This window comes from Gymnodraco acuticeps, unplaced genomic scaffold (assembly GCF_902827175.1).
Source record: "Gymnodraco acuticeps unplaced genomic scaffold, fGymAcu1.1, whole genome shotgun sequence".
NCBI classification, from domain to species: domain Eukaryota; kingdom Metazoa; phylum Chordata; class Actinopteri; order Perciformes; family Bathydraconidae; genus Gymnodraco; species Gymnodraco acuticeps.
Genome location: NW_022990060.1, coordinates 84,427 through 108,583, shown reverse-complemented (window position 1 = coordinate 108,583; position 24,157 = coordinate 84,427). Strand labels below are relative to the sequence as shown.

The following is a 24,157-nucleotide window of genomic DNA, read 5'->3' as shown; positions in this document are numbered from 1 at the left end:
GCTAAGACCACAGAGACTCAGCCGACGCCACTCCACCTCCACCTAACCAACAGCGGCTGGATTTTAACCAAGGGACTGCTAGCCAGGGAAAAGTCGATAAAGCCATTGCACGGTATGTTGTAGAACACATGCAGGCTATTGCTACAGTGGAGTCACCCGCTTTCAGGGAGCTAGTTAGCATGATAGCATGTCCGGGCGGCACATATGGGACGGAAAACTTTTTCCAACTACCTGGAGAAAGAATATACAAACATGGAAAGCCAGCTAATATCGATGCAATCCAGATTGCATATAATGCATGTGAAGTTGATCAACAGATTGTTATTCTCCAATGCAATAACAGTACTGAAAGGAAGGCTATAAGGGCATTAATGGGAGCCCTTTTTACAAGTAACTAAAACGTTACTTTTCACAGTAACGCATCACTTTTGGGTGTAAGTAATCAGTAAAGTAACTGAGTTACTTTTGAAATGAAGTAACTAGTAATGGTAACTAGTTACTGGTTTTCAGTAACTAGCACAACACTGGTGAAGTATAACCGGAGAGAGATCAGCACCTGCAGCTCTGCACACCTTTAGACCTAACACACTTAGCTATGGCACATTGAATTATTCCATTTGATCATATGTAATCAACTTGGGCACCTCTCCCTAAAAAATAAATTAATAAATGAATAAAAATATTCATAACTCATATTCGAAAACCTGAATAATTTTGAATATTCGATCAATCGTTCCCATCCCTACTATCCACTGAGCCACAGCCTCCAGACACTTTTGCGGTGTTTTTTTTTGCATTGTCCAAAATACGTTTGTTTACTAACTGGGACCCTGAAAAGCCGAATACATTTTCATTTAACTTGCATGGCGGATCAGATGTCGACATCTTCCCAAATATTACAATTTAAAATTCTTCCTTAAAATAAAAAACATACAAATGCAGGATAATTTTATGGTTTCTCCAAAATAGTTTCTCTTAGTAGTTTGTTTTGATGGGAAAACACAACATGTCATTGTCCTAATCAGACACTGCCCTAAGGGGCGTTTTCGTACTACTATAGAAATAAACAAAATGTGTATTGTATCTTTTGTTCAGATTCAACAACAACAATGGCTCGCTTCCTCTGAACTATATGACCTACAGCCACTGAGAAGATTTATATTTGTATACGTATTCTTATGGATTATAGGCACACGTTTTTAAAATATGTAACCTCAAAATTGTGTAGAAAAAACAAATTGGGAGGATTTGTTATTAGTTCTGAGAATGAAACCAACGATGTGTTCGAGTAGTTATCAAAAAGAAGTCTTCATTGATAAATTCAAATTACTCATCTGAACTTTCCGTGGGATGTTTGTGTCCCATTACTTTATCTATTTCTGCCCAGCGTTTGACTTCAAGAAGTCGTCACTGTTGCCACTAATGACACAGGAGGCTGTCTGCTCAAGAGAAAAACACTCATTAAAGGTTGTGCTTGAGCATGTATACACACATTTACATCCAAGTATATGTGCGTACGTGTGAGACCTCATGCTGTTTACGTCGGTTGTTTTGCATCCCCCATTCATACTTGGAGAGCGGGTTAATGAGTAGGAAGTGATGGCATCTGAACAGGAAGTCTCGCCTCTCACTCTGCAACCGCTGCGGTTTTCTGCTGCCGTCATTCACTGCGCCTCTCAGATTGTTTGCTTAACCTGTCGCCCGCTCGCTTATCACTTGCACACTTCCAGCCATCCTGTTGCAGCCAGATTAGTCACCAGAGATGTCCAGAGCACTCGGGGAGATGGGGTTAAGTTAAGGGATGCAAAGGACACTGTAGGGAATATTGTCATGGCGCCCTGGAAGGTGATACACAAACATCCTGATCCTGACTATCTCCCTCCGGCTTCACTTAGTGACGGCTGTATTCATCCTCACTCTCGGGTGACTCGGGCTTAGCAGCCACATCCTGTTTAGGGTGCCTACAGTGTCTGTTTGTTGTCACATGAAACACCTGTGAAAAAAGCAGTGGTCCCTGTGTGTCAAGAGCCAAACATGAGAGCACAGCACTATGCCTCTCAATGAAGACCGACAACTCTGCTGTTTTATATTGTTGTCAAAATGTCTGTTTGGGAATTAGAGAGGACGTATTCTGCTCATTTTCAGGTTCATGTTTGTATGTTCTGCCTCTGAAATGTCTCCATGCTTTAATGTCAGGGTTCTACGGTCATTACACATCTGGAATAGTCATGGGAATTCAAAATGCTAATTCCAGGCCCTGGAAAAGTTATGGAAAACGATATTTTTCCCAAAGTTTTGGAAAAGTCATGGAAATTTAACTAAAGTTGCATCAAATATAATTTAGATTTTATCCATCTAATAAATACTGTATCGTATAGTAATGAAACGTAAAATGGCATTTAACTGACGAGGTATTTTACTGGTCAGAGATTTTAGTTGCTTTAGCGCGTAGAAGCTGGTCAGCCTTTCATTTGATTTGTTTTAGATAGGCACGACATGTTTCATATGCAGACCTTATTTTCCTGTTCCATGTTAAAATAAACCATTTTCAGTGGAACGCTGAGAAAGAGTCATTGTTTTGGTCATGGAAAATTAGGTAAAGGTCCTGGAGAAGTCATTGGTGAAAAAGTGTATGAACCCTTTAATGTTCAAAAAGCTCTTCATTGCTCTCATACTGTCTGTGCTGCAGCACCTCTTTTCACCCTCTGTCTGAAACCAGAGCCCAGTCTGCTCTGATTGGTTAGCTGGCAGGCTCTGTTGTGATTGGTCTTAGCGATGTCCCGCCCCTTACGTTATCACGTACAATGCGTTGGAGCGCTATCCGTGTTACATAGTGATGTCACTAGTGTGTGGGAGAGAAACTTCCTCTGGATGGAACACAGGGATTGTATCCTGTGTGTTGATGCCCACAGCATTTAATACCGATTTAATTAAATGTTCAGTAGTCGTATGTTTAGTGCACCGTCATAAATGCACTTTTTCTTTTTTTCAAACCTCCATTGGTTCTAAATAAATATACTCCATGCTCATAAAATTCAGTCTGCAGAGGGTTAACAGCAATAGCATTTCCGCTTTGCTGTCTGTTGAACCAACAAAAAGTGTATTTACCATTCATGCTTTAAAATCTCTCCCAAGGTCTGGGTCACTTTAAACTCCTTTTATTCATAACGGCTTGAAGTGTTTCATTATTACATGACTTTAAAATGAGTGATTTGACCACCACCCTGCTATAATAAACAATATGACTGACTTTGAACTGGTAATTATGCTGTCATTTAAAACCGTGCACAGTATTTGTATTAACTGTGTCCCTCACTGTTTCCTGCAGGATAATCGAGTGTCAGGGTTTGCCTCTGATCAGCGGGCAGAACTGTGACCCGTACGCCACCGTGTCACTCGTTGGACCTGCCAGGTAACTCATTAAATACCACACATATAGCAATGTTTTTTTGTACCTATGTATTGCTCTTCTCTGCATGTTATAAAGTATATTAGCAGCACGTTTGCCCCTTTTTAACTTGATGGTTCAACATCACTACATTACTACTAATTTTCATATTTCAAATTACCCACCAGATAAAAAATGTTACGTTTTTCTGTACTTGCTCTAAGAAAAAAGGACGGTAAAAGAAGAGCTCTGTGGCTTCAGACTCGATCGCCATTCAAATGACAGCGTTGTTTCCCCCAAACGTTTCTTTGGTCAAACCGATGTGATCTAAATCAAAGCAGGACACCTCCATTTTTGAGAGGCTGAAAACTGCATTTTCTGCCTTTTTATTTAATCAGAAATCACTTTAAAGATTGTCATGATTTTATTGTGTAAGTCTAAATAATTAGTAGGGATGTAACGATATATAGAATATCGCCTTTTTACCTGTCCAACATGGCAACAAGTAGGTTACAACATGAACATAAAACAGACAACACAAAAGGACATCGTATTTGCAGGGCTACATGTACACACCTACAGTAGAGACATAAGCATATCTCTCTGTCCCAGCAACATCAGTACCAAGCAAGAGAGTTTGTTCCACAGCAGGGGATTTTGTAAACGCCCAAACATCCCAGCTTCTACCTGGAAATGTGGACATGCTCATATTCCTCAAAGATAACCTGATGATGCTGAGTGAGTGAGTGAGTGAGTTAGAGTTGAGTTACTTGAAAAACTAAAGTGAAACTTGATTTATTCTATTGCAGGGTCTGATTATTATATTGTTGACACTTTAAAATACTACTATCTACTAAAATGCTGTACAAATCTTTTTTTCAAGTCAAAAAGTCAATTTTCAATATTGCTATTTCTTTATTTTATGCACATTTTAAAGTATCACTTATTAAATGCTGTATTGTAAGCAAGTTGACATAACTTTCTCAATTTGGCCCAAAACGTTTTTTTAAGCTCACCTGAGGTGTTTTTTCGCCTTGTCCAAAATAAGTTTGTATACATGAGAGTAACTTTTGGGGGGAAAACAACGCTGTCATTTGATTGGCGGTCAATACAAATTCTGAAGTCTTTGCCAATCCGATCAGAAATGTAAGAAAACCGTGGATTTTTGGATCTTCAAAGAGCCCGATTCCAATGGCCAGTCAGGCAAACAATTACATTAAATCATTTGAAATCGACGATCGGGCTCGATATATGTTTAAATATAGCAGTAGGCTATCGATTTTCATAGATGAGAGTAACATCTACGTCACTTTACGGCCCCGCCCACTTTTGGGGGAACGCTGTCATTTGAACGGCGATCGAGCCTGAAGCCACAGAGCTCTTCTTTACTGTCCTTTCTTCTTAGAGGAAGTACAGAAACACGTAATTATGGATTTGTTTTAATGTTTGAGGAGCAATAAACGACACAGCAGCGATTTGGCATGATAAAACTATTATTTTCCACCTCGCTCATGAGCGTAACAGCTGACGAAATTACAGACTCGCCTACTGATTTTAATTTAACCATATATCGAGCCTGATCGTCGATTTCAAATGATTGAATGTAATTGTTTGCCTGACTGGCCATCGTGATCGGGCTCTGAAGATCCAAAAATCCACGGTTTTCTTTAATGTCTGATCGGATTGGCAAAAACTTCAGAATTTGTATTAACCGCCAATCAAATGACAGCGTTGTTTTCCCCCAAAAGTGGGCGGGCTGTAATTTTCGCCCGGAAGTGACGTAGGTGTTACTCTCATCTATAGTAACTGGGACCCTGAAAAGCCAATTGAGTTCTGACGTAGCAAATTAATAAAAAAAAGATTTCAAATTTGTTTTTCTTTATTTTTCGATATCGCCATAAATATCGTACCGTGGACTTGTTATCGCGATATTCTCGTACCGTGCGTTTTTGGTATCGTTACATCCCTAATAATGAATCAACTGATTGTTGCAGCTCTACTTCAATGTTAAAGCGGCAATATTCAATATCTGTTTTATAATAAAATACATATCAAATGACAATGTGATAATGACGTTAATGTGTTTGTTCACGGTCTTTCAATGGCTGTGATCTTGATAAACAGTATTTTAAAAAGCGATTGTAACCACATAGATACAGTTTAGACAAAGATCAGCAGGACATTTTATTGTTTTAAATGTGAGTTTTTAAGAGTTTCCATAATGTTTCTCCTCAGATCGGACCAAAAGAAAACGAAGGTAAAGAAGAAAACCAGCGACCCTCATTTTGAAGAGACGTTCTTCTTTGAGGTAAATTTCACTTTGCTTTCTTCAACACTATTTGTATAATAACTCCTGTATTCTGTAAGTAAACCCTCACATGCCCCCCCCCCCCCCCCCCCCCCTCAGGTCACACGGACCAGCAGCTACTCTAAAAAGTCTCATTTCCAAGTGGAGGAGGAAGACATAGAAAAACTGGAGATCAAGTACGTTTGTCCTTCACTCTCATCTGGTCCCTCTGTGACCCTCCCTCTTTCTGTCTCATCCCCCTCTGTAGTCCTGACAGACGAACAGATATGTCTTAACAACTTGAGGACAAAAAGGTGCATTTTAGATGTGGTGTGTTCTGACTACTGATAGAGAGCCTTGCTTTCTGGTTAAGGATATGTGGGGCGTCCGTGACAGTGGACTCATAGCTCACTGGGTAAGACTAGACAGACTGGAAGGTAAACTCATGCATGGTTTTAAAGGTTTGGATTTGAGGTGGTGTCAATGCACGGGTTATTGTTTTAGCTTTTATGCAGCGAGCAGGTAAGCATCACTCCTGTAGTGACATTTATGTTTGCCATTTAGTTTGGAAATGGGTGGTTATGTGATGTTAGTGCTGAACACACACACAGTAACAATACATGAGTTGAATATTATTTGTATAACTGTCCTTTCTCTATCTGTGCAGAGTGGATTTGTGGAACAATGAGAATCTAGCTCAGGATGTGTTTCTGGGGGAGACGCGGGTCCACGTGAAGATCCTGAGAAGCGACCACATCCACAAAGCCTGGTAAGGACTCGACCTGCGGCTCTTCAGTCGTGACTCAGCCTGGAAGCATGCTCGTGAACTGTCAACGGGGGTGGGGGGTGGGGGTTAGGGTTTGATAGCGCGAAGCTCCGTTTACGCCGGTTGTTAAACAACATCGTTATGGGGAAATGCAAGTCTGCGTCCAAATGGTTGGAAGATAAGGAGGAAGGACAATCGATACTGTATATAGTCAATGTGAGGTAAAGTGTGTCGCCAAGGTAACCGGTTAGAACTCAAAGTGGCGATGAGGTCTTAAAATGTATGGGAAGGGTCTTAAAAAAGGTCTTAAAAGGAATTACATCTGACTTCAGGATTCCTGCATGTACCCTGCCTTTCTAATGTATCACCTCTTATAGTTTGAGGTGATACTGTGACACTGAAATAAATAAAAACTGTTTTTAATATTTCATCAAATAAAGTAGCCTGTGCGTCAAATCCTGCACATTTTCTGCAGGTGGCTTATCCTGAGTTACGGTCCCCCAGCGTCGGTAAACTTATCACGCATAAACCCGAAAAAATATCGACATTTCTGAGCTGAGCAAACACATTTTTAAGAAGTTGATCACGTCTTTAAACTCAGGCGTTAAAAACTTGAGAATACACAAACGAACACTCTGCGCCATTGCTCTTAAGTTATACATATATATATTTCTGCTATAATGGTTTTTCCTCCTGTCACACAATTTACACAACAACTTGCACACTTGTTTAGGCAAGGCATGTTTTTTTTTCATAGAACATTTCATTAACATAAAGGTAATTCAAAGTGTATTACAAAAACATTAAAAGCATTAAACAAAGGAAACATTTGAATACATTTAAAAACACTCATTGTTAAGCATATTAGTCATTCTGGGTAACTTGCTCACCTGATTGCACTCATGGGTTACATGAGTTACTGTCATCAATTTCTCTTTGGAATAGGCTATTTATCTTTGCCAGTGGTTCCCAAACTTTTTCAGTCGGGACCCCCTTGGGTATTGGAAATATTTTCGGGACCCCCAACCCGGTTCCCATCTATATTGGTAGGATTAATTGTTGTAAAAACATTACATTTTCTCTGCTAATAATAAGAAGACACAAAGATCCAACTATAATTGTATATTTTATTATGGATTACACATGAACAAAAGTGCTTGTAAGATACTGTGAATTAATTTGGCCTAATTAAAACTAGCAGGCCTTCTTCCCATAGTAGTAGATTTTTAAATTCAAATTTCTTTAAGGAAAATATATGAATTAATGACTTTCTACTGCAGGTTGCAAACGATCACATCACTTTACCATTCCTATTCCACACTAGCTCATCAATGACTTGTGTGTGCTTGCTTTCCCTCGCAGATCTTTTCAAAGCGGGGCTGTTGTTTTCAGTCTGCCCCTCTCAGTTCATTCTCAATGTTCAGATCTGTATTTGGTTTTGATGGCAGCAGAAAAAGCCGATCACACAAGTAATGTTGCAAAAGGCAGCAGTATGCCCACAGCTCTCTGACCAATGAGATATTTTCGAGCAGTGTTTGTTTACAATTGAATAATATTAATAACAATACATAGGTGCACTTTAAAAACAACGTCATCTCAAGGTGCTTCACAAAGCTAAAAGGAGAAAATAATAAAATCTTCCCACGACCACCCTGCAGTACCTCCGCCCCACAGTTTGAAAACCACTGATCTATACTAATAATGTGTTGGATTCATGGTACTGTAATGTGTATTAAATTTGAAAAAGACATTGGTTAAACTGCCAGTCTGCCACACACACTGCGAAGTCTGTTGGCTTCATGCAGTCAAATGCCCTGAAGGCTTTTTGTACTGCCATGGCTGAGAATGAATAGGCCATTCCTAGATCTCCAGGCAAGATAAAAGAATAACTTTGCAACAGTTTCATACACCGACAGATATTTGGTTGTCTGCGGTTTGAAAAAAAAGACTTCTTTGGACAAACAGTGGTAGCCTTTCTCTTTGGTAATGGACTGTGGAAACACCAGAGACAATAATAATGTTATCAAGTCCAGGAAGTCCGGTGTGCTAATTCATAAATGTATTAACTTGTTGGCAATAAACCTCATAGCCTGGTCATAACCACATCAGGTCTTACTCTTACTTTCTAGTCTGTATGTGAAGGAAACACACCCTGCTTAACTTTAACCGTTACGTTTCTCCCTGCTTTTACTCGATGGTTTGAAAAATCTTCCCGGATTTCTCCGTGTTCAGCAGTTTTTCATTTTGTGTGGGTGTTTCCTAGCTGTGCGTCAGTGTAGGTGATGTGGGATTATGCCAGATAGCAATCTGTTAGTACATGAGGGCTGTGAGTGGAGTGTGTGGGCGGCTCTTTGCGTGGTGGCAGTACCTCCTGTCCTGTTTATGCTGGACATGGTGCACACATTGAGACGGTTCAGCTTCATGAAATCAGGACAGGTGATCTGTTTACGTCTTCTGGGGAGCGTCTCTGCGCCTGTTTACCTTGATGACAGATCAAGCGGCTTATAGACGGGTCTACTGTATGTAGCTGCAGCTTTTAAAGCACTGCTGTGTAACTGCACTAAATCCTTTTGTATCTTGCTCCACCTGTTGGCTTTAGGGAGGACATGCATGCAGCAGAAATAGAAGTATTTAACATGTCCTTTTTAGTATTCAAGTAGAAGTAACCCAGTGCATCCATGTGGATAAACAGCTGGAAGTCTGATTCACATTATGGAGTCACATTAAGTCAGTTTGAGCCTCACAGTGCAAATCCTTCTCTGGGCATTAATGTAGCCCTGGTAGTCTGTTCAATTATATATTAGACAATAATGTAGTTCAACTAAAGTCGTTCAGGAATCTTCAGTTTTGTTTTATGCGTTTACACGTTTCTTTTGGAGGGGAAACTTGCCAAATTTTGATCTGTCAAAACTTGTTTTCCAATTGTTTCTCTCATTTATTGACTTTGATGAGATGCTAATGTATCTTTTGTATTCATTGACCACCGCCCTGTTCAGCTGTAGTTTTCTTTTAATGCAGAAATGTATTAGTTTGCACAACCTATCCTGTATTTGGACAAGGTGTGAGGTATAACAAATTATATTAACAGTACACGTTTTCAGCATTTCTTTCCGAACATTAACTTCGATTTTTTTTTTTACCGATGTATCATTTTATGTATGTATATCTTATATTTATTTGATTGGCTTTATTTTATAATCAAGCTCCATTTCAAGGAGATGTATAATCGGGACATGGAAACGTATTTGTTGTTCCCGTACATCCTCACAGCACGTTCTGCGTTCCTGTGGTTTTGAACAGGTATCTCCTCCAGCCCAAAGGGAACGGCAGCAAGTCAAAGTCCGATGATCTGGGATCTTTGCGTCTGAAGCTGACCTACATCGAAGACACGGTGCTGCCATCTGCCTTCTACACACCGCTCTGCAACCTGCTGCTCAAATCCCCCGACGTGAAGGTAGGAGCTCAAGTTACAGCGGAGAGAGAACCTCTGAAAGAACAAACTCAAGTGGATATTTCTGAGAAAAGGACACCAAAGCCTTTCTGCGGCTCATTAGGATCCAATTGTTCCTGATAGATATGTCGCTTTCCTTTCATTTAAAATGTATCAAGAAGGGCTGCACAATTCATCAGTGCAACATCGACCAGTGCAATATTTTTAATTGCAGGAAGTGTAATGTAAAGTCCTGACCTACAAACGGTTCTTCTTTGATCCAGATCCTCTTTTTAAAAAATCACACAATGATCAAAGACATGTTTCCAAATGGTCCCTAGTTACAAATACAATTAGTTGCAAATTGTTTTGTTCCTTTGTCGTTTCATACTCCGTTTGTTTCTTCTCTCATTGCCATTAATGTACGGGTGCTTTTCATTATGCAACCGTGTGCTTCCTCGTGTCCTTTCTCCTCCTGTGACCCGGGAATCGTTCCCTCTCTGCCATCGTGGAGGATTTTCAAAGGCCTTAAATGCACCTCTCAACCCTCAGATTGAGGAGGCTTCTAGAGGAGCTTAGAGCTACGTGTGATTCTTTTAGCAAGTGGCGTGACGTTTGACTGCCAGACCTGCTCTACACAGTCGGTGAAGCAGATAGCTGTAACGACCTTTCAAAAGCGGATACAAGCACAAACATTCCCACATTTCAAGAACACTGAAATGTTCTGCCAAGGAACCAGTATTTTACCACGGAGTTTTAACCACTGAATAAAAACAAATTATTTTTTTACTATGGGAAGGTCAAACTTAGCATTTAGAAACTTCTTCAGAGATGTTTTCTGTCCTTTTTTAAACACACAATGTTAAAATACTAGGATTTGGGACACTACACTAATACTAGATTCTATGTTGGCAACATGAGTCGTCACTGAACCCCAAGCTTCGTAGCAGTGATGTCTCCAACGTAGTACTACCTCTACAGTACTACACTCCTACAACTAAATTACCTCCACCACCTCAACTACCATGCATTTCAGGCTAGTTTTCCATTATTTTGATTGTGTGACTTACATATTGTCACATATAAGAGGCTTCTGAGTCATTCCTGAGGTCTACATTCAGTTTCTGCGTGATTAAATAATGTATGATTTGACACTGAGATCATTCATAAAGGGAAAGTGATTTTTTTGCAAATGACTATATTTCAAAGCCATCAGTGGTGGCCATCTTGAATTTTTTTTTCAATGGCTAACAGGCTTATAGTAGGAGTTGAATGTGCCAATGTTAGTACTTGTACCCACTTTTTTATTTTTTATTTAATGATCTAGCTAAGGCACCAAGGATTTCTCATTTGGCAGCTTCGGCTCCTTCGTCCTCGCCTCTTTTCTCGCCATCTCCAAGACACGTTAGCATAATGAAAAGCCACCTATGTATTTCATGTCTTCCCCCTCTCACCTTCCCCTCTTTCTCCCGGCCTCCTTCAGCCCATCTTCTGCAAGACACTTTAGCACAGGGGTGTCCAACTACGGCCCGCGGGCCATTTTGAATCGGCCCTCAGCAAATTCTAAAAGTATAATGGAAGACCCACAAAGGAAACTTGTGCTTTTCTTATATTGTACTTCTTAAATATATATGTATATATACGGTTCAAACCCCACTGCAGTCAGCATGTCGTTGTGTCCCTGAGACACTTCACCCCAAATTGCTCCTGTGGGGATTGCCCACAGTATTGAGTATGTAAGTCGCTTTGGATAAAAGCTACTAACATGTAATGTAATATGTAAACATATATCACACAGTAGTATTCATGTGTTAATAAGACTTTTCAAATAAATTCAGTCAATTCAAGTTGGAAAATGTTCTAACATATCTTAGTTAATCAGAAAAAAGCCCAATGACTTATTTACATGCTTGAAATACACCCTTCATATTTCTCCTTATTGTAATCAATCTGAGGGATGAGCTGCCAACACACACAAGCATCATGTACCTACATTTCACTAAATACTTCACTAAATCCACTGTTTTAATTGTTCCCTATATTGCCCCTATGCCCTGTAAGGTGTCCTTTGGTGTTATGAAAGGCGCCCCCCAAAATAAATGTATTATTACATTTGATTGATTTTTCTAACTTATAACTGAACCTATGTACCTCTACCTCGATGTACCTCTAGTGAGCGGCCCAGCCCTTCGTATATTTTTCTGTGTGTGCCCCTCGCTGAAAAAAGTTTGGACACCCCTGCTTTAGCATAATGAAAAGCCACCTATGTATTTCATGTCGTCCCCCTCTTTCTCCCGGCCTCCTTCAGCCCATCTCGGCTTCAGCCGCTCACATCTTAGGGGACATCTGCAGGGAGCGCTACGAGGCGGTCCTGCCCACGGTCCGGCTGCTGCTCCACCACAACCGCTTTGTGCCTTTCGTCTCTGCGGTGGCAGCGCTGGAGCTGGAAAACACTCAGTGAGTTTACACACAAACACATACAGTACATGGTTACAGATTGTTATCATGGTCTACTCTGTAACCTCTCTTACCCTAAAGTTAAGTTCCCTTTTTTCTCCACAACGTTGGTGTTATTGTTCTATTTTCATGCATCATTTGTACCGGCTGTCATAATGCAACCAAAGTGAAATTAGAAACGGGAAGTAGTTCTGAAAAACAATAAATGGGAAGTCTGGAGGATTTTCACGGTATCTTTATTTATTTTTTAACTTTGATAAACGTGTTACTGGACTAGAATCACTTTACTCAAATTGAGGATTTCTTTTATCTTTGTCATTAATTATCAGAATATTTTATATTGGGTTTTGTAACAGTTGATTTACTTGAGAATTAAATACATAAAAGATACATACAAAAAAATAGAATAAAAATACTGTAATGCAAGAATGTGCAATAAGGATCAAATAAAAATTCCAATGTATGAAAACAAAATTATGTATTTGTCATCAAAGTTGAGAATTTATCCAAATATACGTGAGAAGCTTTGGAATCAAAATCTGTTTTGTTGTTAAAATAAGAAATGTTGTCAAACCTGTATATAATGTACGTATTGATGATTGATTGATTTTGTTGTTGTGTCCTTACAGGGAGGCTAACACTATATTCCGTGGCAACTCACTGGCAACGCGCTGCATCGACGACATGATGAAGATTGTGGGAAAGAATTACCTGGCTGTTACCCTGAAGCCTGTAATAGATGAGGTATGAAACACACACACACTCACACTCACACACACGCTCACGCTCACACACACGCTCACACTCACACACACGCTCACACTCACACACACACAGCTGCATTTCCACTACAACACTGATCTACCTGCATCTTCAAAATGTGCTATATTTTATTCTTTGTCGTAATTTTTTGTCTTCTATCTCTGATTTAATATTGCTTCATGTTAAAGGATATATTTTTAGTTTAGGGACGTCTGAAAAATGTCTTGATCCTGTTAATGTCCTTTTTAATTTCAAGAAAATAGGAAAACATTTGCATTATACACAGAAATCTCAATCAGTCATTTCTCATTTATCAGGCCTGACTGTTGTTGTTTTGTCTTCCATAGATCTGTGAGTCCAACAAAACATGTGAGATAGACCCGGTTAAACTAAAGGAAGGCGACAACGTGGTGGTGAACAAGGTAAACACCTGACTCTTATGGCGCATTTCCACTGCAGCGCGGTTTAAGCGTGCCGTGCCCGGCCTGTTTTTGGTTGCGTTTCCACTTGGCGTAGTTCCGGCTAGCGGGTACTGTTTCACCGTTTTCTGGCTCTCCAAAATCCAGGTTCTTTCCGGCCAACAACCAGGGCTGAGTATGCTAAACTAGAGAGAGAATCGCTGGCAACTACAACAAGATGAACATATTTGATCGTGATTTAATTGTAATACACGTTTCTAAATGATGCCGAAGTAACAACATACTGATACCGGTTAGTGAAAACCATGAATTAATGCTTTGACAAGTCTGCAGACAGACGGCAGGCGAAAAACCTTTTTAAAATGCGTGTTTTCTGAATGGAGATTGGCTAAGCTAACGTTGTATATGCTCCGACCGTCCACACTCACAACAACGGCCTATACAGACATAAATAAAGCAGCGACTGTATTCGCCATGACACAGGCAGTCTGTGGTTTGTACTTGTTTAACTTTTGTCTAGTTTCTGAACAGATATGAGGAGCTGTGAGCTCTGAGTGCTAAGAGCTAACGGCTGAGGTTGGTTTTGTGTTTCGCATTGAAGATGACGTCACGGCTCCGCCTACACTGCGTTACTATAGTTACTGCCCCAGTTCCTAAACTGTAATGGAAACGCAGCATAAAGTGAGCGTGGCCTACCGAGGCCTAACTGTATACCGTACTAAGCCCTGCAGTGGAAATGCGCCATTACAGACCTCTACACAGACACAAAATACAACTTATTTAATCAAGTTGATAAATCCTGAATAAGACTATCCATCTGAATGCCTGTGTAATTTGTCTTCCACATTTGACTGTAGGCCTTTTTCCTTTTTAGACATTAGTTTTCCTCTCTTTTTTATGATGGTTTGAATGAAAGCAGCACTAATGTTTTTGTTTATTGTGCAGGAGAACCTTCAGGGTTACGTGCAGAAGGTTTTCTCCTCCATCACCCAGTCCAGCTCCAGCTGCCCCCCCCTGATGTGTGACGTCTTCAGGTCTCTGAGGAACCTGGCCTGCAAACGCTTTTCAGGTAAGAGCCTGTAGAAGGGCTGCCAGATTCGGAATAGATAATCGCAATTATTTTTTATTCAATTGCAATATGATTCAGAATATTAAAATGAATGAGCATTATGCATCATTATTTTTTATTATCCTTGACTGGACCAAACCATTTATGCAATTTGTTCTATTTATGTGTTTATTGATTGTGCGGAGTTTAAAGCTATCGAGTCATATTACAGGAGAAAGGAAATATAGAAAAACTGTATCACCTCCCATCTTCAGAGCAACTATTATAACCTTAGCGTTAAAGGGGACCTATCATGCAAAATGCACTTTTTGATGTCTTTTATACATAACTATGTGTCCCCGGTGTGTCAGGGAACTCACGCAGCGTCAGAAAATAAAACCCTCTCTCTTTTCCTCCGTACCCAAATCTCTAAAAACGGGCTACAATGGAGCTGATCCAGATTTGCGTCCGATATGACGTAATATCTGAAATGTGGACCCACGGCCCAATCAGAAAGTTGCTATCAGAAACAATGCCCGACTGTTTTGGACGTGATATGGTCGGTGTTTACATTAGCATCGCTAACACTCAGAGCTAACCTGTACTGGAGAGCATGTGTGTGAAGAAGCAGGAAGTAAAAAGGAACTCACCTTGTGGTATAACCGGCAAGAGAGAAAGCCTTCGAGCTCCAAACTGTTTCAGATCCTTGATAATCCATGATATGGCGTTTCATCACCGCAGCATTTAGACAGTAGCTGCCGGGTCCCGCATGAGCTCAGACCCCTCCTATTTTAAAGCTTTATACCCAAATCAGCACTTTTGAAACAGGAAGTGAAATAGAGGGATATGAGGCATGGCTAGAATGGCTGATCTGTTTGGTATTTTGAGCAAAACACTTCATTGACATGTTTTTAATATATTTTTATATATCTGAGAGACCTGTGCTATTGCCTTAAAATAACATGATAGATGACCTTTAAGAAAGCTTACTTAAATATCTGCCACAACATAAGTAACCGGATCAAAGTAACATTACGTAGCCTACAGTCCGCGGCACTGAGTGCAGACGTCGATGTGTCCCATTATCACTTCATAATGTATCATATATTTCCTTATCTGAGTCAGCTGAGCCGTATCTGGCCTTGCAACACTCAGTGTCACATACTGTATGCAGAAGTATTATTTTAAGCAACACATTAAGTTGATGAAACACTCGAGTCAAATGTAATTAAAGACAGATCGTGTCTTAGACATAAACCTGTTAATGTACGCATTCAAACACTTTTTCTTTTACCAGCTGTATTCACCTTGCAGGTTTATGTGGCTTTGATCCTGGATAAAGTGTCATGGAAGTTTAACTTCATATGTCTAATATTATAGTTGACTTTTCATTCAGGAAGTATGACGCTGCGCTGTCAGTACGCTTCTCCATGTTTGTGATTGGTCAAATGTTACTAGCCCCGCCCCTTTCATGTGAACGCGCACTCAGCCGGACAGAGAGAAACCCTGGCTTGAGTTACCGAGTTGATAACCAGCGTCGTAGGACCGCTTAGCGAGAGCGTGTTTGTTAGGGTTAGGTAAGCCGGGTAACTCGAACATATCCACTACTGGATTCGTAGTGCAGGTCTCTGAATCTGTTGTTTGGGGGTCCTTGTGATAAATGTTGTTTTATTGCTCGATTTGACATTTCGCCTGATAAAGCGCTTGATAAATTAAATGTTTCATTGTTTCTCCCTACAGCTGACCCACATGTCCAGTACTCGGCCGTCAGCAGCTTTGTGTTCCTGCGGTTCTTCGCCGTCGCTGTTCTTTCTCCGCACTCCTTCCAGCTCCGCTCCCACCACCCTGTGAGTGCACCGTCCCAACACCTTTTTAATATATATATATAATATACAGGAAGACTAGTTGTGATTTTACATTTCTCTTTTTATTTCCAGGACCCTGAGATCTCCCGCACGCTCACCCTCATCTCAAAAACAATCCAGACGCTGGGCAGCTGGGGGAGTCTGTCAAAAAAAATGGTAAGAGTAAAAAGAAATATGATGGCAAAGTGAGAGGAAGGGTAGCATGATGCTTCATTCTGATTAGCTTTGGCTCAATTCCTTTTAAAACAAGGAGTTCCAATCTCTGAACAACACGTTTAACAGTCTTGAATGTCTGATTCGTTTAAGCAAACACAACTAAACAGAGATTTGTTACTAAAGCTGCGTTCACATGACAAGTGGTGAAAGGCTCTGTGCAGATGTTGTTTTTCTGTGGAGAAATCGGTGCCGTCCGAGCATACCTACCTCTTTGGACTGCTTCACATAGAAAAACACATTTTCACTTTGGTTGTATTGGCCAACATGCAAGGTTTAGAAAGATGTTGTTACTCCTAGACATGCAGTAGAGTTGTGATACCCCTTGAAACGGTTGTGACAATTTACTTTAAGTTTAGAGAATATCACAACTTTTTAAAAAGAGCCAAAATAAATTGGGTAAAACTGTAATAACGACATTTGTAAAAGTGATTTGTTTGCAGTCTATGTTTTAGAGGAACAGTCAAAAGTGTTAAATATAGTCACTCTTTGAGTGAAATGCAATATCGTAAATTCTGTGTTTCTTTCTTTCTCTTTGTAGTCTAGCTTCAAAGAAACCTACATGTACGACTTCTTCAAATCATTCCAAGAAGACAAGTGTATCGAAAAAGTAAAAAAGGTACATTTACCTAAAGCTCTGTAGAATTGTTCTCCTTTATTTTTCATTTTAAATGATTAACACTGAAATTATTCTGTTGTCCAGTTCCTTGATGAGATCTCCACTAACGTCAGCAAAGAGTCCAGTGTGCTGGAGGACGCTGTGGTGCTGAAGGAGGGGTGAGTGTTCGATATGAGCCTGATCAACAGGAAGTGAAGCTAAGTGAAGCTAAGTGAAGCTAAGTGAAGCTAAGTGAAGCTAAGTGAAGCTAAGTGAAGCTAAGTGAAGCTAAGTGAAGCTAAGTGAAGCTAAGTGAAGCTAAGTGAAGCTAAGTGAAGCTAAGTGAAGCTAAGTGAAGCTAAGTGAAGCTAAGTGAAGCTAAGTGAAGCTAAGTGAAGCGGCTGTGAAGCGGCTGTGAAGCGGCTGTGAAGCTAAGCTAAGCGTAGCTTGTGGCTGCTGTGAAGCTAAGCTAAGCGTAGCTTGTGGCTGCTGTGAAGCTAAGCTAAGCGTAGCTTGTGGCTGCTGTGAAGCTAAGCTAAGCGTAGCTTGTGGCTTCTGTGAAGCTAAGCTAAGCGTAGCTTGTGGCTGCTGTGAAGCTAAGCTAAGCGTAGCTTGTGGCTGCTGTGAAGCTAAGCTAAGCGTAGCTTGTGGCTGCTGTGAAGCTAAGCTAAGCGTAGCTTGTGGCTGCTGTGAAGCTAAGCTAAGCGTAGCTTGTGGCTGCTGTGAAGCTAAGCTAAGCGTAGCTTGTGGCTGCTGTGAAGCTAAGCTAAGCGTAGCCTGTGGCTGCTGTGAAGCGAAGCGAAGTGAAGCCAGTGGCTGCTGTGAAGCTAAGCGTAGCGAAGTGAAGCTAAGTGAAGCTAAGTGAAGCTAAGTGAAGCTAAGCGAAGCTAGTGGCTGCTGTGAAGCTAAGTGAAGCTAAGTGAAGCTAAGTGAAGCTAAGCGAAGCTAGTGGCTGCTGTGAAGCTAAGTGAAGCTAAGCGAAGCTAGTGGCTGCTGTGAAGCTAGTGGTTGCTGTGAAGCTAAGCGAAGCTAAGTGGCTGCTGTGAAGCTAGTGGCTGCTGTGAAGCTAAGTGAAGCTAGTGGCTGCTGTGAAGCTAGTGGCTGCTGTGAAGCTAGTGGTTGCTGTGAAGCTAGTGGTTGCTGTGAAGCTAAGTGAAGCTAAGTGGCTGCTGTGAAGCCAGTGGCTGCTGTGAAGCGAAGTGAAGCTAGTGGCTGCTGTGAAGCGAAGTGAAGCTAGTGGCTGCTGTGAAGCTAGTGGCTGCTGTGAAGCTAAGCTAAGCGTAGCTTGTGGCTGCTGTGAAGCTAAGCTAAGCGTAGCTTGTGGCTTCTGTGAAGCTAAGCTAAGCGTAGCTTGTGGCTGCTGTGAAGCTAAGCTAAGCGTAGCTTGTGGCTGCTGTGAAGCTAAGCTAAGCGTAGCTTGTGGCTGCTGTGAAGCTAAGCTAAGCGTAGCTTGTGGCTGCTGTGAAGCTAAGCTAAGCGTAGCTTGTGGCTGCTGTGAAGCTAAGCTAAGCGTAGCTTGTGGCTGCTGTGAAGCTAAGCTAAGCGTAGCCTGTGGCTGCTGTGAAGCGAAGCGAAGTGAAGCCAGTGGCTGCTGTGAAGCTAAGCGTAGCGAAGTGAAGCTAAGTGAAGCTAAGTGAAGCTAAGTGAAGCTAAGCGAAGCTAGTGGCTGCTGTGAAGCTAAGTGAAGCTAAGTGAAGCTAAGTGAAGCTAAGCGAAGCTAGTGGCTGCTGTGAAGCTAAGTGAAGCTAAGCGAAGCTAGTGGCTGCTGTGAAGCTAGTGGTTGCTGTGAAGCTAAGCGAAGCTAAGTGGCTGCTGTGAAGCTAGTGGCTGCTGTGAAGCTAAGTGAAGCTAGTGGCTGCTGTGAAGCTAGTGGCTGCTGTGAAGCTAGTGGTTGCTGTGAAGCTAGTGGTTGCTGTGAAGCTAAGTGAAGCTAAGTGGCTGCTGTGAAGCCAGTGGCTGCTGTGAAGCGAAGTGAAGCTAGTGGCTGCTGTGAAGCGAAGTGAAGCTAGTGGCTGCTGTGAAGCTAGTGGCTGCTGTGAAGCTAAGTGAAGCTAGTGGCTGCTGTGAAGCTAAGCGAAGCTGCTTCTTTTGTCCTAGAAAGACAAGGTAAACTTAACTAATGTGCATTTTTTTAAAAGAGCAATAGTTTTGGCGAAAACCAAAAGGTACCATGGGGTCAGATTATAATTTTCCAAAGGGGGGTTCGTTTAGCATGAAGCACTTGAAATAACTAAAGGATAAGTTAAAAATGAAATGAGGTGATGGAAATCTATTTCTGCTAAAAAGTGAGCAATGATTGAGAGTCAGAGCTCAACATTTCAGATGTGTGTATCTCACACTGCTGTAACTTTAATTCATGTTCCTTTGTCATTCACGTTTTATTATCTTTGCTTTTAAATTAGTGTTTCTTAATGCTCTTAATATCTTTCATTTTTGTAATAAACTTGCATTGCCTTTAAGAATTAGAATTCCTTTATTAGTCCCACAGCGGGGATATTTACAGTAAAAGTGGTATAGCAGGTAAAAAAAAGAAGGCATGACATAATATATAAACAACATTAAGTGGCCTGTTGTATTATTTTTTTGCAGCTGAACAAAGAAAATGCAATTATTTTATTTGTTTTTCATCGTCTTAAACTCCTTTTTTAATCTTGTGTGTGTTCTTGTAGGGAAGTACAGAAGCGAGCCCAGGGCAGGAAACGACTTGGAAAGAAAACCTTTAAGAAGCGATGGCTCAGACTGACCAATAGGGAGCTCTCCTACCACAAACATAAAGGTGAGATCCAGTTGTATAATGACAACTTGTTGCATAATATAAAATCAAACCAACAAGAGAAAGCTGCATGCAGTACTTTCTGTCATGGTGTCATTCTTAATGCTACCACCAGGGGGCGTCAAAGTAATACAAGTCAAACGTTCAAATCCTGTCACCTTTATTTTATACATAATTGTCAAAGCCTTGGAAATCATTAATAACATATAATCAGTGGTGTAGTGGTGATTTTTTACTGGGTGGACGGGGCGGGGGAGGGACACTGGACGCCCTCGTGAACTGTCATGGGGGGGGGGGGGGGAGTACACTGTGGACCTCTGTCGCCTGTCAGCGCAACTTACATGATGCCGTTTACGTCAGCGAACCGAGCCGGCGTTTCTGCGCCACTGTCACTCAAATGCGGGACATAGTCTCAATTTGTGGGACGTGGGACAAATGATAAAAATGCTATGTGTGCAGTCCCGCACAAACCCGGACACCTGGTCACCTCACACACACACACACACGATGCTGCCCCTCACACACACATGCTTCAAATCAAGTTGCATAAATACTTGAGCTACGTTTTTATTATAATTACTGTGAAATGTATAATGTTTTCGTCATTATTACAACAAATACACACTTGCAACTGATAACTGACTATTAAAAATAAAATAAAAACATGCTTCAAAAAGGTGGGGGCTCCAAATAAGTGGGGGGATGGCGGTCCCCCGAGTCCAACGACCACTACACCACTGTATATAATAAATGGAAATGCAGAATATGTAGAAAGGAATATGTACACGGAGGCGTGTGGGTTGTGCGTTGGTGTTCAGATCAGGGGGGTCACAGGTTCAAACCCCACTGCAGTCAGCATGTCGTTGTGTCCCTGAGACCCTTCACCCCAAATGGCTCCTGTGGGGATTGCCCACAGTATTGAGTATGTCATTCGCTTTGGATAAAAGCGTCTAACAAGTAACATGTCATGTAATGTATAAATGGAGATCTCAAGCTGATTATGTAAATAAGGGGTGTCAAAACTTTTTTACAATGAGGAAATGAGGATCAAACAATCATATCATGTTTCTAGACCTGAAAAACCCCATAATATATGCATTTAACGTTATTTTTCTAAATAACTTGCAACTCAGTGCAACGTTTGACATTACAGTGGTTTAGTCGTTGGCCCACATATTACAAAATGTGCTGTTTTTTACACTACAGTTATTTCTAATGCACAGTATTCAGGGTGTCCGCGGGGTCTTAAAAAGTATTAAAAGTTGATGAATCAATTTAGCGAAAATGAAGGCTATTAAATGGCATTTTCCAAGGTATTACATTTTGTAGCTTGTTTTCAATAAGTATATAAATGGTCCAACAAGGTTGTGTTCTACAGTCTGCCTGAATGTAATCATGGCGTAGGTGTGTAGTGTGATTCTGTGTAGTTTATTGATGGCATCCCGTTGGGTTTGACGTCATCTGAACAGGACATCGCGCGCTCACTGCTTGATAGCGCGAAGGTCCGTTTACGCCGGTTGTTAAACAACATCGTTATGGGGAAATGCAAGTTTGCGTCCAAATGGTTGGAAGATAAGGAGGAAGGACAATCCATACTGTATATAGTCAATGTGAGGTAAAGTGTGTCGCCAAGGTAACCGGTTAAAACTCTAAGTGGCGATGAGGTCTTAAAATGTATGGAAAGGGTCTTAAAAAGGTCTTAAAGCAGGCCTATTCAAATGGCGGCCCGTGGGCCAGATGCGGCCCAGAACCAACTCCCGAGTGGCCCAGCCTCCCGTGGCCAAATAACGGGCCAGCGAAGTTTTGGAATGATGTCAATAAACAGCAGTTCCCTAACGTTCAGAAAGTAGCGATCTGTGTGCTCAGTATGTTTGGATCAACATACAAATGTGAGTCAAGCTTTTCACACATGAACTAAAAGAAAAGTAGCACTCGCTGCTCCCTGACTGACAGCACTCTTCACCAATGTCTTAGGATTGCATTGACATCCTATGAGCCAAAAATCACTGCTCTTGTTCAAAACGAAAAATGTCACTTCTCCCATTGAGAAAGTCAGCGATGACAAATCACAACTGAGGTGATAGTAAGCTCCTAGTTTACTATAGTAGACGTGTAGTGTTCATTCATATGTTAGTTGCCCTTATCCTTTGTTATGGGTTTGTGCACTGAAGGGTTTGACAGTTCTTTCTGTATTCATTTAAATGCACTTTGTAATGTGTCGTATGATTTTTCTTTTTGTTATTATTTGAAAAGTGAAAAAATAGTAGAACTCTTTTTGTTACATTGAAGCTCTTTAGCTGTTTGTTTATGCACTTTTTGATGTGCATGTGTCATATGCATTGTAGAGGAAACTTCTGTGTAGCATGCAGTGGAGTCACCGACTCAGGAAGGAGACACGGGAAGAGTCGGAGCTTTGATGTCAAACCACTGTGATTTATTTGGAGTTGGTACCAGAGTATTCACATCACAAATCCAAGAGTCAGAGGTTCTGACTTCACGGTAGAGTTGCCACGTCAATTCTGGAGAGCCTCTCTCTTGCCAGACCATCTAACTGGTTTCGCAGAGAGTAAACAACATATTTGAGAAGATAGCCTAAACAGTGTGGGAACACAGAGCTACTTGCCTCGGACACTTATGACCTCGAAGATTTCACCTTGGAGTCCACAAATACAGAGAAGGAAGTGTCCCAGTGTACCCACAACACAGACCATCTGTGACCCAGTATTGACCGGTCACAGAATGGGAACAATAACATTATTGGCTAAGCCGCCTGTGTCCTTAAAGAAGGTAAACAGACATCGAGGTTTGTCCTGTATGTTACAAATTGGCGTCTTATGATAATTATTTCCATAACATGCATCCAATTTTATTTTGTATGTGAGGACATTTATTAAGACTTCTATTATTGTATTCAGTTAAATGCACTTTGTGATGTGCCTGGTTCAAAAAGAATAACCTGAATATTTGACTTCTAAAGCAAACAAATGTAATGCTACAATAATGCACTTTGAGATGCCTCAGATTCTGTTAAATTAATGCAAATTTGTTTTTATGCACTTTTTGACGTACCTTTTGTTAGATGAACAATGAATACAAATGGCATGTTTTTCATCGCAGTAATATGTGTTGGTTTCAAATGTGTCATTACCCGCTTTTTACAGGCCGCTGAATGTCTGGCCCAACTGAATGTGTAATTGAATAGCCCTGTCTTAAAGGGTATTACATCTGACTTCAGGATTCCTGCATATTCCCGCTTATTGCTCTCTGGAGGTTTTTGGATATGGGTTTTCACAGAGACTCGAAGACACCCTGCTGTGTGAACAGTTATAACCAGGGCTGCACATAGCTGGTGCGCTGGTGCGCTGGTGCGCATGCGCACCCGCCGCGAAAAAAGGAGCACCGGATCATTTGAAAAAAGGCGCATTTGCGCACCAACATTGAGAGAGAGAGATATTTGCAAGTTGCATATTAACTGGTAAGATAGCAGGGTTTCCCACACATAGACTTTACCTGGGCGGGCCACCCAGGTATATTAACGGCCGCCAAAGTATAATTCGTAAGCCGTTTAGGTTTGATTTTTTTAATCCGTCCGCGAGCACGACGGCATCTGTCGATCCCTCGCTCTACCCCCTCGCTATTGTGTGAAGGGTCTGCTTTATGCACTCCGCACAGTAACCCTGCTGCGAGGCTCCGGTGAACAGTCCATGAGCGTGCTCACTAGCGCAACTCCCCCCCCCCCCCCCCCCGTTTATAAAGTCAAGTACCCCTCAAAAGGTCTGGTTTATTTCATTTGAAGGATGCGCACCAAGCACCATCTCCAGGTGCTCCTTTGAGAACCAGGGCAAAAAGGTTGTGTGCACCCCTGGTTATAACTCAATATTGTATTATATATTATCTCTTTGATTTACACACGGCATCTATTGCACGTCTGTCCCTCCTGGGAGAGGGATCCCTCCTCTGTTGCTCTCCCTGAGGTTTCTCCCATTTTCCCTTTAAACTGTGGGTTTTCTCTGGAAGTTTTTCCTTGTGCGATGTGAGGGTCTAAGGACAGAGGGTCTAAGGACAGAGGGTCTAAGGACAGAGGGTCTAAGGATAGAGGGTGTTGTTTTTTCTCATACTGATATTCTGAACAATCTGTGCTGTTGTATTTG

General features: G+C 41.3%; 1 protein-coding gene across 2 annotated transcripts in view; it reads left to right on the top strand.

Annotated features, from left to right (window-relative positions):
• rasa2 (RAS p21 protein activator 2) overlaps window positions 1–24,157 on the top strand; it is a 58,859-nt gene that overhangs the window by 18,811 nt on the left and 15,891 nt on the right. The window contains exons 6-19 of one of the 2 annotated variants that reach the window (XM_034216062.1): window positions 3,329–3,412; window positions 5,624–5,696; window positions 5,796–5,872; window positions 6,343–6,444; window positions 9,742–9,895; window positions 12,180–12,328; window positions 12,958–13,072; window positions 13,438–13,512; window positions 14,455–14,578; window positions 16,298–16,404; window positions 16,495–16,578; window positions 17,177–17,245; window positions 17,339–17,412; window positions 19,903–20,009. In XM_034216062.1, coding sequence (XP_034071953.1) covers window positions 3,329–3,412; window positions 5,624–5,696; window positions 5,796–5,872; window positions 6,343–6,444; window positions 9,742–9,895; window positions 12,180–12,328; window positions 12,958–13,072; window positions 13,438–13,512; window positions 14,455–14,578; window positions 16,298–16,404; window positions 16,495–16,578; window positions 17,177–17,245; window positions 17,339–17,412; window positions 19,903–20,009 — 1,394 coding nt within the window. Of the gene's footprint in view, window positions 1–3,328; window positions 3,413–5,623; window positions 5,697–5,795; window positions 5,873–6,342; window positions 6,445–9,741; window positions 9,896–12,179; window positions 12,329–12,957; window positions 13,073–13,437; window positions 13,513–14,454; window positions 14,579–16,297; window positions 16,405–16,494; window positions 16,579–17,176; window positions 17,255–17,338; window positions 17,413–19,902; window positions 20,010–24,157 lie in introns of both variants that reach the window. The other variant, XM_034216061.1, reaches the window with a different exon arrangement.